Source organism: Bidens hawaiensis, unplaced genomic scaffold, assembly GCF_021521415.1.
Source record: "Bidens hawaiensis isolate Kalapana, Puna unplaced genomic scaffold, B.hawaiensis_p1.1 tig00000458_1, whole genome shotgun sequence".
In the NCBI taxonomy this organism is placed as follows: domain Eukaryota; kingdom Viridiplantae; phylum Streptophyta; class Magnoliopsida; order Asterales; family Asteraceae; genus Bidens; species Bidens hawaiensis.
This window is the reverse complement of record NW_027491030.1, coordinates 1,449,464-1,465,494: the sequence shown is the minus strand read 5'-3', so window position 1 is coordinate 1,465,494 and position 16,031 is coordinate 1,449,464. Positions and strand designations below refer to the sequence as shown.

At 34.5% G+C, this 16,031-nt stretch overlaps 1 protein-coding gene across 1 annotated transcript; it reads right to left on the bottom strand.

Moving 5' to 3' along the window:
* Positions 1-8,513: 8,513 nt before the first annotated feature.
* LOC143627679 (uncharacterized) lies at positions 8,514-15,167 on the bottom strand. Its single transcript, XM_077097455.1, has 8 exons — positions 14,949-15,167; positions 13,440-13,520; positions 12,497-12,682; positions 12,288-12,387; positions 12,162-12,196; positions 11,928-12,080; positions 9,478-11,856; positions 8,514-8,768 (listed from the first exon to the last, which is right to left on the bottom strand). The coding sequence occupies exons 2-7, from the start codon at positions 13,508-13,510 to the stop codon at positions 9,495-9,497; spliced, it is 2,907 nt and encodes a 968-aa protein (XP_076953570.1). The 5' UTR covers positions 13,511-13,520; positions 14,949-15,167; the 3' UTR covers positions 8,514-8,768; positions 9,478-9,494.
* Between the last annotated feature and the right edge of the window lie 864 nt (positions 15,168-16,031).

Genomic DNA, 16,031 nt, shown 5'->3' with positions numbered 1-16,031 from the left:
TAATAATGACACAATATTTTAAATTTGATAAAAGTTAAAGTATTGATAGACATGTGGGTGGCATGTAGGAAGTGTTTGCCATCTTTCCTTAAATTTTAGCAGTAGAGAGAAAAATAGTTAATTTGCCAATTCCTGAACCTTTTGAGTATTTCCAAAATTGCCGTTGAAAATAAATTTGAAACCCGAATCATGTTTAGAATTCTAACTTTCATCCGTTTGAATTATGCGAGTCAACACCTGAACCGGTAACAAATTTGACGATAAATCTATTTACATTATCAAACTTTTAAAAATTACTCATGTTGCCCACTTTTGACCTGTAAAAAATTTTAAGCCAAATGTAGTTATACCAAACAATCAATTTACCAACTTTTGACTCGTAACAATCAAGTTTAAGTTCTACAAAAAAAACCCGATACAATCATTGGTATAAAAAACCAATAAATTAAATTATAATAAACTTTGCTATATATGAAAGTGATTATTAAATATTATTCTTACATTTTAACATATATATAGTTTATTAAATTAACCGGAAAAAATCAAAAGAAAAGATTTAAAGCATATATTTATAATTTATATGACATTTAACAAAATAATAATAATAATAATAATAATAACAGATAAATGGATTAATTTTTAAGAAAATGTATCGACTTTTATGCATATATTTATAATTTAGTACGTGGTTAAAAAATTGCTTCGTAAAATGAAAGCATATTCAAGTTTAGTTTTATTTTTTTATCTACAGCAATAAACATAGTATAATATGTTAATGAGAAATTTTAAAATGATATTATTTTCAATCTTTAACAAACATGTGTTGTTGATTTTTGGATTTCACCAAATATATTTTGGAATATATAGTATTATAATACGTTAATATTTATTTTTATAAAAATGTCTAAATAACATAAATAGACTGTAAAGTAAAGTAAATAATTATTAATCTATAAAAAGATATATTACTTAATTAGGATCAACTAAGATTTAAATTTAGAAATGAACATAGTTGTGAGATTTAACCATAAAATGACACGTTTCATAATTATTATTTTATATTGAAAGAGTAGGATAAGTACATATGATTTACATGTGTCTGTGAAAGCATAATATAGTTTTTTTTAATTTAATATGAAGATAAATTAAGGGTCTTATCATCAAAATTTAAGCCATATATATACCTATATAGGGGATGGATCTTGCGAGAAGTGATATTACAACGAGAAGTGCGAGAAGTGAAGGTATAACTCCATTAATCCCTAATTTCTCGCACTTCTCGCTGTAAAAAAACTTCTGAAATGATCCAATACCTATATATATATATAGGGGATGGATCATGCGAGAAGTGAAATTATAGCGAGAAGTGTGAGAAGTAGATCAGAACCATTGATTGTGTTTAATCAATGGTGTACAATAGAGGTGGCAAAGTGGTAATTACTAGAACAAAAAATTAATATGTCTTACATTAAAAAGGGTATATGTGACCTTTGATTTTAGGCTAATTAAATTATATCTCAACTCATTCAACCGTTCCCAAATTTTAAGCTATAATCAATTAATGAAGGATAATTCACAAAAATCATCTTCTAGTTCCTTTGATTCACAAAATCTTCAATCTGTAATAGTTTGTATCATACGCTAGGTTATAAGGTTGGATTTGGGCAAGACTATCCACTACCGTTTTCGTCAACTGCAAAATTAGGGAATTTGACTTTTCTGAATCAAGGTATTTCGACTATTGTATTAACCTACATCTCAGATACAATAGTTACACACATGTTTTCATTTATTATTCATTGTGTTTATTATGGAGACACGATTGTTTGGAAAAAATAGGGTTATGCATATATAATCTGCTTATTGTGTACCTACGTTGTTTATTACTGTGTATGCTTGTTTAGCTAATGTGTAGATTGTTTTCGGTGTAGGCTTGTTACATGTGTAAGGATGTACGCAGTTTGTATTGTGTGTAGGCTTGTTACATGTGTAGGGATGTACACAGTTTGTTTTTTGTGTAGGGTTAATGAGCATGTTGTATAAGTATTTTTTTTTATTGTGCAGGGGTGAGTGTGATTGTTTTGTGGGCATTTTTTTTTTACTATGTAAGTTTGTTGAGCTTCTTGTGAATGTGACTTGTTTATTGTGTAACCTTATTTTGGCAATGTGTAAAATGTTTTCTGTGTAGACTTGCTTCCTTTGCAAGGGTGTATGAAGTTTGGTTTTCTGTGTAGGATTAACGGGCCTGCTGTGTAAGTGATTTGTTACTGTGTAGGGGCGACTATGGCTGTTGTGTATGCAAATTGTTTACAGTGTAGGTTTACTGAGCTTCTTGTGTAGGCGGTTTGTTTATTGTGTATGCTTATTTAGGTAATATGTAGATTGTTTTTTGTTTAGATTTGTTGTATGATGTTAGGCTGAAGAGATTTTTAATATGGTCAGTGTAAATTCACTGAAGGTTTTTGGTTGGCTTTGGTGTATGATGTTAGGTTGATATATAGTTAAGAAATGGTGAATTTTCGTGTATGTGTTTTGTTCATTGTGTAGAAATTTTACTTAATTTGTATGTGATAATGTAGTTTGTTACTTGTGCGTCATCAGTTTCAAAATTGGTAATACCCTTGAATTTACATATTTGTAAATAGTTTATTCTGTTTGCTGTATAGCCGATTTGAAAATTAAATTTTGTAATTTTGTGTAGAGGGATTATGTAGGAATATTATGCTATATGTAGGTTTATGATGATTTATTTAGTCTTTATTTATTTCGTTGGAGTTTATATTTTTTAAGAAGATTGTTTGATGTTTGATATTGGAAAAACAGAAAGCTAGTTTTAGATTATTATTAATTTTATTATTTGGTTTTTTAAACAGGCCGAGAGGCATTGGCTTTTAAAGACGTCACAACCTCAAGAGAGTTTGGTTCGATGAAAACAATATATAGCACACACTCGATGGTGGTATGACTAGAATGACATTAAAAGACATGTAGCGGTTACCAACATACGTGGCTAGGATTCTATTATCGAACACAAAAATGAAACGATCACATATTATAGAGGTTTTAAGTTCGGATCGAAGGTTTGGTTAATCAAGGAATGGTAGGATAAATGGATTACTTTGTTTTATGGTTTTTACCCATTTTTATTCCTTCCTGTTTGTTTAAAAAATCTTGTGTATATAAGATATATAGTTTGTTGTGTAGGAAATGATTATGAAATTGTCCATGAATTACTTATATATTTTTTATGGTATCTTGTTGTTGCTGTATGTTTGTGGCTATTTGTTATGTAGGTATAACAATTTGTTGTGCATGGTTTAATTATAAAAGTGTTTATGAATTACTTATCGATCCTTCAATTGATTTGTTGTAGATTTTCATCAATGTAAATTTGTAATCATGCAAATAGAATAAAAGGAAATCGATTTTTGACGATTGAATATCTTGGTTGAATCAAAGAAAAAATTACAAACTTGAATTAAATTATTTGGGTTTAATAGATTTTTTTGACAAAAGTGGTTGGCTAGAATTCAGCTATTTATAATTTGGAAAAGGTAATAAACATGTCGTTAAAAAAAAGGTAATAAACAATTAAAAAACTAATAATATAAAGAAATATGTAACTTTCACCACACTAAAGTCAGTTACCAAAAATATAAGAATCAGATTTTTACTAATATACTCTTAAAATAAAATAAATCATAAAAAAAGATAAATTATGATTGGTTAGATTTATTTCTCGTACTTCTCGCCGTAAAAAAACTTCTGAAATGATCCAATACCTATATATATATATATATATATATGTAATGATATATTATTATGTAATTTGGTTATTTGATCATTTCATTGTTATTTACTATAAGTATTCCACATTGTGGCCCTCTTGGGTCTTGATATTGGTTCGAATCTTTGCATCGTGCTTATTAACTTTCCGTATTTTTTAGAATTCATTTTGGTGTCAACAGGCCGTGTAGGCCCATATATATAAACAAGTTTTCTTTAATGGCCCGTAACATTAGCTATTAAATATCACACCACACTCCACACAAACCATTAACCTAATTCTCCATTCGTTAATTCAATAACACCAAGCCGTCGTCGTCGTCTGCAACCCTAAATGGTAACAATTCCTTGATAATGTTAGAGGAAAAGAAACATCATCCCAGGGTAAGCGTTCTTTTGTTCTTGTTTTGTTACTTGTGTTTTTTCTATCTTGTTTGGGTTATTATTGTGAGTAAATATGTTTTGATTTTATTGTAAGCTTCCGATTCTTTCACGAATATAGTAGCCTTACTTGTTATCGGTTTTATGATGCAGGGAAGTGAAGAACACATAAACACACATAACATGTTGATCGTTCATAGAAGGCAATTTAATGCATATGGTAATATTAACGTTTACAATTATGAGATTTTAATTCAACTTCCTGTTAGCATATATGTGGGTTTTAATGGGTTTTGGGTTTATCGTGACGGGTTCTTCTGATCTTCAATAGTGGAAATCTGAACTGATAACCCAACCATTCTAGATTCGGGTTTTATGGTTCTAGGGTTCATTGAGTCGAGTTATATTGGGATCGTTTAAATCGAGGTTTGGGTTAAGTATAAAAGTTGTGAAAGGGATGGTATTTGGTGGGCTTTTATGTTTGCAAAGTAGAGATTATGGTACCGAAAATCCCGATCCCGAAAATCACAAAATCTTGGTACCGGTATCGAAATTTTTAGTTCGGTAACAGTACCGGGACGTTACCGGTACTACAAAGTGATGAAACAAGCTTCAATTTGGTGTGTTGAGTTGGCCTTATTTTATTCGGCCTACAATTGAGATTAGAGAAAAAATAATGATTATAAGTTACTCTCCAATCAAACTATTAAGTATAAACACTGTTAACAGTACTCTAGAGAAAAAAGTTAAAAAGTATCAAACATTAAGAGATAATCATTAAATAATATAAAGCAAAACCACTATCTTAGAACGTGTGTTGTCGTTGAAGCCATCATTTGGATTTATTTTGTAATATTGTGTCATGCAATGCTAGTAGTACACGTACTTGTTAAAGCCTCTTGCTGAAACCACCAGAGCCTATTATGATTTAGGTGAACGAGGGCTTCAACAAATGTTCTGTTTTTTTTTTCAAAATTTTAAAACAATATTATAAACTAAAAGATATTTCTTAATAAACATCTTAAAAAATTAAGAAAAACATTTAAAAAATGTAAATAAAAAATACAAATTATTCCTTTGCTCCGCATCTTCCTCTTTGTCACTGTCTTTGATCTTCTTTTATTTTCTCTAGAAGAAGTGCATGTTCTTGTTCAAAAACCTCTCGGCGGCTCGAATCTAGGTTGCTAAAGTCCTTGGTAAAAAGGTCCAGGTTCCTCAACCTTTGTTCAGAAAGTCTCACCTCTGCCGTCGTCGCGATTCTACTCGATATTATACAGACGTCTTCGCTAAATTATGAATCGACATCGGTAGTTGTTCTCTCCCCCCCCCCCCCCCCCCGGGTCTCTCCAATTGATCGACGTGGGACTTGTGGTTGATTTTCTTGCCCGTGCACGTTTAGGTCGATCCCTACATGGCTACATGAGCATCAGAGCTAACTCAACCCATTTCGAGCACGGCTTGAGTATTCTCCACAAGTAGTCCTCATCCTATGTTTTTACCGTCCCGTACTTATTAAACGCTTTCGCTTTCCGTGCTTATTAAATGCTGATACTTAGGCACCTCTTGAGCCTAACCACTCTGTTCAATGGCTTTCCGTGGTTTTCAGTGTTGGCTCAATGGTGTCTAATGGAGCCTAACCATGTTATGTGTATTAATGTGATTGGCCTATTTTTTTTCATTGATAGTTTTTAAAAGTAAAATTTTCATACTTATTTTAATAGTTTTCTCTATATTTAAATTAAAGGCGCTAAGCTTGTGGAGATTAATGGATATTATGGTCGAATCAGTGACCTTGAGCATGCCGTCTATGCCCTATCTTCTGCCATCAAAACTCTCTCTAATCATACCGCCCAAAGCTCGTCGTCACATGTAACAAAGAATTATGTTCAGCGGCCACAAAAAAATTCATTCAAAAATCAATCAAATATCACATTTGATGATCAAATGACTAGCCCGCTTAAATATCATAGGACATAATTGCCTACTAGAGTTTATGTCAATAGCTCAGGCCTGTCCAAGGTTGGAGACATTTTCAATATCTGTAAGTACTTGTGCTATATATGTCAATATATTTAAATTAAACGCACTATAACTAGACCATAAAGTGGTTATTTTGTTTTTGCAGCTGATATGGTTATCACCTCTGAAAAGGAGGAGGAAAGTAAGACGAGTTGTAGCTCCAGAAGGTCACAGACACCTTAAGATTGTGGAGATTAATGGATATCCTGGCCGAATTAGCAACCTCGAGCTTGCTGTATATGCAATAGACAACGCTGTTGCATTAAATGATATAGTTATAGATCCTACATGTACGTGATGCTTTTGGGGAAGATATAATTACATACAACTTTTAGAAGAGAGAGGAAGCTACTCGATCTTCTGCCAAGCAACAGCTCACACCGCTATTGCCTCAAGGTGTTGATTTGGTCATACTATAATATGTAACTCATGTATAAGTGTTGCTAAATGATGTACAGGTTGCTACTTCTTGATTGCCAATGTAGTTTTTAAAAGATTGGGTTTTGGAATTCAAAAGGGGTAGCGGCGGAGCTTGTTGCCCGCTTGTCTTCTGTTTCGATGTAATCACTACTTTTCAGCTTAATATATATTTATATGTATGTAAATGCAATATCCTGATTCAAACCATGTTAAAAGCCTACTTGTTTTTTTTATCTTACTATGTTACTGTCTGAAAATACATATGGTATATGTCCGTCCGGTACAAATTTAAGATATAATGTCTTTTTATCAGTGTCACTACGTCACATATTAAATCCGTTCATGATAATATCATGTCAAGTTTATCGAAGTAGCATCCATTCAGCTTGAGAAAAAAAGTAGAAATCGGATCGGTTTGATCTTTACAAGGCGTTACGAGTCACATGTAGATGCGGGATGCCATATTCACCGATCGTCAGTCCATAAAGAGAAGCATTTACTTATGAATTGGTCTATTTGAGTTCTCGTTAATCTAAAATGGGGTGAATGATTTGAATGCTAATTCGAATGGTATGAATGTATGAAAGTTACGTTAATTCAAAGATTTAGACTATTATTGTTACAAAAATGATTAGTGATACTCTATATTAAAGTTGGTAAAAGACTTGTTTGTCCTTAAACAAAGGCAATGGTTTTGAATTCACAAGTTCTCTTGATGAAGTTAATGGCTGCTACTACAATAGCTATTTTCAACTAACCATGGTTTGGGTTATAGAAATTAAGGGGGACTCTGGTATACAAAGTTCAAGGCATAAAAGTTACAACATGATATGTGCACTTCATTGTGGATCAAATGCTAATGATCGTTTTAGGCCATTAAGATGTTAATGCCGCCAAATTGACGCTGTTGTTGATGCGTTGGTGTAAACAGAGATCCACCACTTCTTAAAGTTCTTAAAAGGTTATCATATTAGCAGTGCACTGTAAACAGAGATATCTTGATGAAGTGACTGCTTTAGATATATCTAGAGGAGCAGAGATGCACAAACCGGCTATTTTTAGGAACCGGAACCGGTTCCAGCTATGGTCAACAAAAGTCAAAACTGGGTCGGGTAGGAACCGATTCCGGGTATAGCCGGGTGTTTGTCCCTGTTCTGACCAGGTTTTTGCGGGTTTTTTCGGGTTTCAGGTAGAGTTGGGTCGGGTTTTAACCAAGTGAAGGTGGAACCGCTTCCATCGGGTCCGATTCCTGGTGCAAGTCCGGGGAGAAACCCAATACCAGGTCGTGCCAGCGGGTCTCCGGTTCTGGGTCGGGCCTGGAACCGGGTATTTTGTGCACCTCTATAAAGGAGAGCTAAATGGTACATTTTTGGACAATTACCTATCAACTTTTGCCATCTTGGTTACAAATGACTTATTTTTTGTGCGAAAAACAAATGGACATGTTACGGGTATGCGTTGCTATAAAATGTCTTATCTATATCACAGTTTCTTATTGTAATGACTCAAGTTAGTTTCATAGATTGGAAAACACACAACAGTTTCTTTGTGTGTTTTCTCACATGTTAACCGTACACTTACTGTTGCTTGTTCCATCAACTAGTTATTATAAAGGTAAAAAAATATAGCATGAAAGTGTGTTTCGAGCTAACCAACCGAACTTTACTCTTGTTTTGAATCCTATTACACAAAGTCACCGTGTCCATTTGGCTGAGAATCAACAGTAAGTGCCTATTTCTAAAAGAAATTGATACTTGATAAACTTGCTAACTTAGCTGCAACCGGTCACGTTAGTGCCTATTTCTAAAAACGACACGTTTTAACCTACTAGAAAAATGACATTATGAAAAAAATGTGCCCACCCTAGAAATCAACTTTGAGCATATCAAAAGATGAATATACGCTGAATTTACATCGTTGTGTCTATGAAAATTTCCGAAGGCATATAATATGCTGGAAAAAGAGTTATTGTTTTTCTCAAGTTTTACCTGAACAAATAACAATGTGAACATCAAAAAGAAAGCTTAGCCTACAACCAAATTCACTTGTATACAGGAATGGAATAATATAGTATATTTTACAAATCTCCCACTCTCATGAACCTTGCCAGCCAATCAAGAAACTTCACCCCGTTCCCCCGCAATAATCGCTTATTGCTTAAACTAATAAATAACACAAAATATTAAAACTCTCGTGAGTAAGCAATTCTCGTCATTATGTAATAGAAAATAGTAAAACCAGATTTACATGAAATCGCAAACCCATACCCGTTTATAAAACCATGTTCCATGCCCATCAGGTTCGCGGGGTGTATCCGTTTATGGTCTTATGTGGTTAAAAAATTATGCGTTAAGATGCCCATCACCCGAAACCCAATCATCTAAAAAACAGACTTTAAATAGATACATAACTACACTTCTAAAAATTCTAAAAATTTAATAATTTCAAATCTCTTAACAACTTAAACATACTAGTATTATTTTTTAAGATTATATAACATATTAATATATTCGGTTTCAATAGAAGTAAACGGTTTAGGGCAATCAGGCGCGTATCACCTAATACCATACATGTCTCAAACCTGTGAAACTTTTTAAAACCTATCCCATATCCAAATAATCATCCCAAATGTCTCGGGTTTCAGTTTTTCTATTGGGTTTGGGTCAAAAGTGTAACTTTTAAAAACTTATTGATAATGGAAACAGGTTGAAAGCGACCCAAAGTATATTTAAAAGCTTACCATCTCTTAAATCATTTTGTTCAAAATATTTAGAAAAGTATTTTAATAACATAGCTTTTGCAATCATTTTTTATCCAGCAAATCATATATAAAAATCAAGAGAAAAGAACAAAAGCATAAACCTTTATTACCTGAATATTCTTCAGCTTCATCCTCTCCTGAAAATGCTTGACGGGCTAGAACCATCACTTAGATTCAAATCAGCTTTACTTTTTCTAGCAAACTTTAAGAGTCGCTTAAACCCTTTCGGTCCATCTTTTTGGTTCACCATAGCAGGCGGCTGCTGGGCATTTCCCCACTCACAACTGTCAGCTTCACTCGTGGTCTCCTCTAGAAGCATTTGAAATAAAGAGTGACGAACACGTGGACTCGAAGCGCCAGCAGGCGCACCAGGATTGGCTGGACCCGGTACCTGAACAGGACTTTCTTTACATGGAACAATCTCATCCTGATTATTATTATTATTCTCTTCAATTTCCACCCATGCGGTTGGTGATATTGAAATTGTTGACTCTTCTTCAATCTCTTTCTTCTTAATCCCTTCATTACCCGTTTTGTTGAACCGACTATGAATAAACCCCTCCGGTTCCTCACGTTTGATGGGAGTAAGCAATTGGGCTTCCGACTCTGTAAACGATTCTGTGGGTTCGCATTCCATCTCTTGATTTTGACTTTGACTTGTGATTTCAGTAGCTTCAACTTCAACGGCTTGATTATTGTTATCCTCGGACTGAATCATATCTCCAGTATTATCAGGTTGTTGTTCCTCGGGTTGAGCCACAACTTTACTCTTAACAACAACTGGGCCGACACCAGGCCCAATCCCAGTTCCTTTACGAAGGAACGGTTTCGTTTCCAGTGGGACCACACTGCTTTTCTTAGTAACTTTGTTGTAAAAACTGGGTTTAGCAGTGGTGGCAGCGGCGGTGGTGGCGGTGGAGGTGGCGGCATTAGGAGTGGTTGCCTGAGTCCGGGATTTCGATTTTGCAGCCGGTGCACTTTTCGTCACTGTCGGCTGCTTTTTCTCCTTCACGGTTTTAATATTCTTGGTACCATCAGGTGGAGTTGACTTCAGAGTCTTCGGTTGCAATTTTGACTTTTCAACTTTTGTGCTTGACCGTAGAGTGGACGAAGTAGTTTGAGGTTTCCGAGTCAAACTTGCATTAGTAGAAACAGGCCCAGATGGAGTTTTAGCAGGTGATGAACCTGCGGGTCTTGGTGAAGGGGTTGCGGGCCAAGACTTGCGCGTAGCGGGCAAAGGCGATAGTTTATTTGTAGTTGAAGTTGTAGATTTTTTCGCAATAGGACCTTTTGATGTTTCCTTTTTGGTATTCAGCAACTGGGTTGGGTTTTTTTGTGAATTTTGAGGTTTGATTTTGTTCACGATGGGTTTTTTTCGGCTATCAGTTATATTGGTAGATGCCATTTCAGCTTTTTTCTCATCAAGAAACTTCTCCATCTCTTTGAATTGGGATTCTTTCTCAGCTTTCTTTCCAGAAGCTTCTTTTCTCAGCTTTTCGTCTCGTTTTTGTTTATAATGATCATAAAATCCACCTCTTTGCTCCTTTGAGTTATTATTTTTACTTTTGCCATTATCATTTGTTACACTATGACGTCTAACTGGTTTACTTTCCATCATTTTTTTGAACAGTTGATTTAATTCTGCTTCCTTTTGTTGATTCCATTCAATTGAAGCAGGATGTTTTTCATAAACTTCCTCACTTTCATCCTCAGAGTTTTCCATTTCCAGGTTTAATATGTCAGCTTTAGCCTTTTTGGGTGGGGATGATTTAATGTTTTTTGCAGTTTCAGAACTTTGACTAGTCAAAGACTCCGTATTGCCACCTGGCGCTCCGTCATCACGGTTGCTCGAAGAAGAAGTTTTGTTAATTGTATCGTTTTGGATTTGGGTAGCAGCGCTTTCACTCATACCCGAGCTCCATCTTCGCAGTACAGCTTTGTTTGCAACTGGTGCGGTCAACACCGTCTTTGACTTCTCGGTTTCCACTGCTTTTTCTTTCTGTTTGTTTTCAAATAGACTGATTTTATCTTGCACACTCATTCTCAATGCATTTTGCTTAGCGGGTGTCTCTGAGTCTTCTTCCTCATCACTAGCATGAGATGTGGCGTCTTTCTGAGTTGATAATTTCTCTCTATTTGGAAAATAGTTTAGACTTTTGATACTTATTGTAGCAGCCCTGTGTGGGCCCGCCCGTCCAATTTGAACCCGTCTCATTGGAGATGCTAACCTTCTTGGTGTTGCGGATCTTGCAACAGGTCGACTTCTTTCAACAGATGGTTGATCTTCATCTTCTTCTTCTTCACTTGAAAATGTATTTTCACTGTCAGTTGAACTTTGTCTTTCAACCTGTGCAGCTTTTGCAGGCGAGACACCATATTTGACAGGTGGATTTAACTGTGAAGTGTGAGTAGCAAGAACAGTTTTTTCGGGTGTAGAGTCTTTTGAAGATGGGAATTGACTTATAACTAGAAACTTCTGTAATGAGTCCCTGAAACAGGCAACTAAATGGTAAATCTTGATTGCATATTAAAGAAAGTTTATTTTATATGTGAATAATACCTTATATCTTCTGCTCCAAAATGATGAGCAAAGTTTTCCAAGTTGGAGAGATCTTTAGGTGAGCATGTTATACCAGTAGCCTGATTAAGGGCCTCACCAAACTGTTGTTTCAATTCTGAGAGCCTTGAATCCACTGCTCGCAGTAGTTCATTTCTAACAGAATACAAATAGGTTGAGAAATGAAATGCATGGAAAAAAATATTTGTTAACATGATCAATACAAAAAGAACGTACTTTGATTCAAAGGATGATGTCATATCAACTTCAGCCTGTTAAAACAAGAATCAAATAGGAATTGAAATGAACAAATGTATAAAGGCAGAAATTATATGATGTTGATAACATAACTTATTAACTTACCTTTGCAAACAATGAAAGCTGGAACTTTCTGGTCTCTTCTAACTGAGTAATTTCATTTCCAATACTAAGAATGTCAGGTGAACCAGCGATGTTCAAGAATCTGACAAGATGAAAATTACTAGAGTGAGCAAGAAGAGAATCACAGCCTCTCAATCCACGTAAATGAAGAAGAAATATGTAATAAAAATTATATGATATGGATAATGGACCTTGTTAATGTGACTGTTGTAAACCAGTCAGCATTACTGACACCATCAGGTGTTAGAATCCTGAATTTTGAGTCATTGGTTTTGGATGACAAATCTTTTACTTGAGGTAAATGCAACAATAGTTGTTGCAAGTCTCCAGTTGCCGCCTTTTCAATTATATTGCTAGTTGATACACATGCCTCATACCTACAGAACAGCAAAGCCTTATACACTTAAGTGATTTGTATGTATATACCTATCTAACATTCTATGGTTAATTCCTAGGATCATCATTCTATGGTTAATTCCTAGGATCATCTGAGCCACACCTAATTCTAATCATAGAATCATGAGCAATCTTAAGAAGTACAAGTCCTGCAAAAGAATATGCTGTTGACTATAATTTCTATTATGTATACACTGAAGCTGTTGTAGATCCACATTCAAATATTAGCTTTGAAGTTTTAGCAGAATATAATTAACAATAACATTTTGGTTTCTTTACAGGCAAAGGAGAAAAGGGAACAAAAATCAAGCCATCAAGTGGAGGTTGCAGTGTTACACCAAGTTATGGTCTCTGTTTTCTAACAACAGGCATCTAAAATTCTTAGTGCAAAATTAAACAAGACCATGTGAGTAGCAATAACTCAATAAATCACAAATGGACAGCTAAACAAATCAAGCTTCAGATTATTTGTGGATAATTAACATAAGTTATTATATGCTTCACTGACCCAACTAGATCAATCAAGATTCCACCTTGCACATTATTGTAACTGATATACAAATGATCTCTAGAGGAATATTTTCACAGTCCTTGTAGTTACATATCATCTGGAGTTCTTGGCACATGCAATGAGGTCTTACATAGAATTTTGAATTGAATTTTAGAGGATTCAAAACCAAGTAAACAGATATATTTGGCAAGTAGAGTCTCAGTCAAATAAGTTCAGCATAGGAGAACCTGTTATGGCTTGGAAATATCTGGAGCTCAACATAATCAAGAGGTGCAACAGGATCAATTCTTCTCTCCATCTTCAACAACCTGAATCAATAAAATTCATAATTCAGCTTCCAATCAATTTCAATTCCTGAAATACCTCTACATAAACTCACTTTCAATAACAATCCAAAACAGCATGCAAGCAAATTCCTCAGTTCAATAGTAACATCTCACTCCAAATTTGTATACAGACAACAATTACATCCATTCTAAACTCACATATAACAAATCATCAACAAAATGAATCAATAAAATTCATAAATCAACTTCCAACTCCTAAAATACCTCTTCATAAACTCACTTTCAACAATAAAGTAAAACAACATACAAGCAAATTCATCAGTTCAATACTAACATCTCACTCCAGATTTGCATAGAGATCAACACCTACATCCATTCTAAACTAACATATAACAAATTATCAACAATCATTCAACAAAACACAAATCCTGACCTAAAAACCCCTAAATCAACTTAAATCCAATCTCAATTCCTAAAACACTTCTTCATAAACTCACTTTCAACAATAAAGTAAAACACCATCAATTATTCATCTGTTCAATAGTAGCATCTCACTCCAAATTTGCATACAGATCAACACTTACATCCATTATTCCATTCTAAACTCAATCATAACAGATTATCATCAATCATTCAGGAAAACACAAATCCTGACCTAAAAGTACCTAAATCAACTTAAATCCAATCTCAATTCCTGAAACACCTCTTCACAGACTCACTTCCATCAGTTCAGTGTCTTAACACTTCACTCCAAATTTGCTTAATACAAAAATCAGCATTTACATCCAATTAAAACTCACATAACAAATTATCAACAAACATTCACATCAACACCTACATCCATTCTAATCTCACACACAACAAACCACCACCAATCAATCACCAAACCACAAATCCTGACCTAAAAAACACCTAAATCAACTTAAATCCAATCTCAATTCCTAAAACACCTCTTCACAAACTCACTTTCATCACATCATTAACAACAATTAGACAGCAAACCACAAATCCTGACCTAAAACACCTAAATCAACTTAAATCCAATCTCAATTCCTAAAACACCTCTTCACAAACTCACTTTCATCACATCATTAACAACAATTAGACAGCAAACCACAAATCCTGACCTAAAAAACACCTAAATCAACTTAAATCCAATCTCAATTCCTAAAACACCTCTTCACAAACTCACTTTCATCACATCATTAACAACAATTAGACAGCAAACCACAAATCCTGACCTAAAACACCTAAATCAACAACTAACCAACAGATCTAGCCTAAAATAAGCCCTAACCACAACAATCGCCATTCACCGACAGCTCCCACCAGCATTTCAAATCGATTCGCGCACAATCAAATCTAGCATCTAGTAACCGTCACTATGCATGTAGTAATCGAAGCAGTAAACAAACACAGAGTGTAGTGTTATAGTGTAGTGTGGTATACCTAATTGAGTTGCAATGTATTTGAAGTGAATGAGTTAGTTACAGATCTTGAATGGTGAGCTCGAGTGAGTAGATGTCTGTATGTACTTGATTTTCGGATTTTTTTTGTCTGGTGAACAGTGAAACGACAGCACGGCGGTGTCACGAAGGCGCGTTGATATTATTATTATTATTATTATTATTATTATTATTATTATTATTATGTAAGGAAGGAAAATAGAGTGTGGTGTGATGTGTGTGTGTTGTATATATAATTTTATTTTATCGATTGATACCGGAGTATGCGGCGCGTGAGGTGACGTTCTACTTTTGAATGAGTGAAAGCGATGGGGATTTATGTATTTTCCTATTATTATTATTATTATTATTATTATGTTTTGTACATAGCGACCATGGTGAAAAATTTTAACTATTAGTGTTATTAGGTTGTCAATTTGAATCTCAAGTTTATTTAGGTTTTAGTTTAATTGTATGTTATGTTAAAGAGTTTTGATGTAATACTGGCATAATGACTGTCAAGTAGGAGTCGGCCTTATTGTTGTCCAGAAGAATGCTCAAACCAAACTATGAAGTCAGCATGGGTTCGGTTAAGACAATATAATATGGCCAGTGTGGAGCAACGGGGCTGACCAAATTGGAGAGTGCGGTGGCCAAACACACAAGAAAGTTGTCGTTCTAAAAGGAACTAGGTGGTCACATGTCAGCTAACGGTCGATCCTAGTGTGGACCCCTTGAAGTGTTTCTCTCGAAAAGCATAACCCTTGGTTCTCGGGTCTTCCCCGCATCCACGTAGAAGGAATCTTCGCCCCTAATGCCTTTCGACGCTAGTTTCACCGTCGAAAGAGTCGAAACCTTCTGACGTAACGAAGCAGGGTTTTATTCCCCAGTGTGGCTCGGATTCGAACCAACAACCTCCTAAAGAACATGTATTTTTTATCTTCGTTGTTATAACTAACTGGACTAACAAGAAAGTTTTTATTATTATTATTATTATTATTATTATTATGATTAAAACTACAAATTTTCTTAATCCAATAGTAAACTTTGTGGCAAATACTCGTCATACAATTTGATTGAAATCTTG

What these genes read in the sequence shown, in the direction of transcription:
- LOC143627679 (XM_077097455.1), bottom strand. Translation starts at nt 13,510, where the DNA reads ATGGAGAGAAGAATTGATCCTGTTGCACCTCTTGATTATGTTGAGCTC. An exon ending in AGCTTTCATTGTTTGCAAAG is followed by an intron (nt 12,197 to 12,287) that starts GTAAGTTAATAA and finishes TTGTTTTAACAG; the next exon opens with GCTGAAGTTGATATGACATC. An exon ending in ACATCATCCTTTGAATCAAA is followed by an intron (nt 12,081 to 12,161) that starts GTACGTTCTTTT and finishes GTATTCTGTTAG; the next exon opens with AAATGAACTACTGCGAGCAG.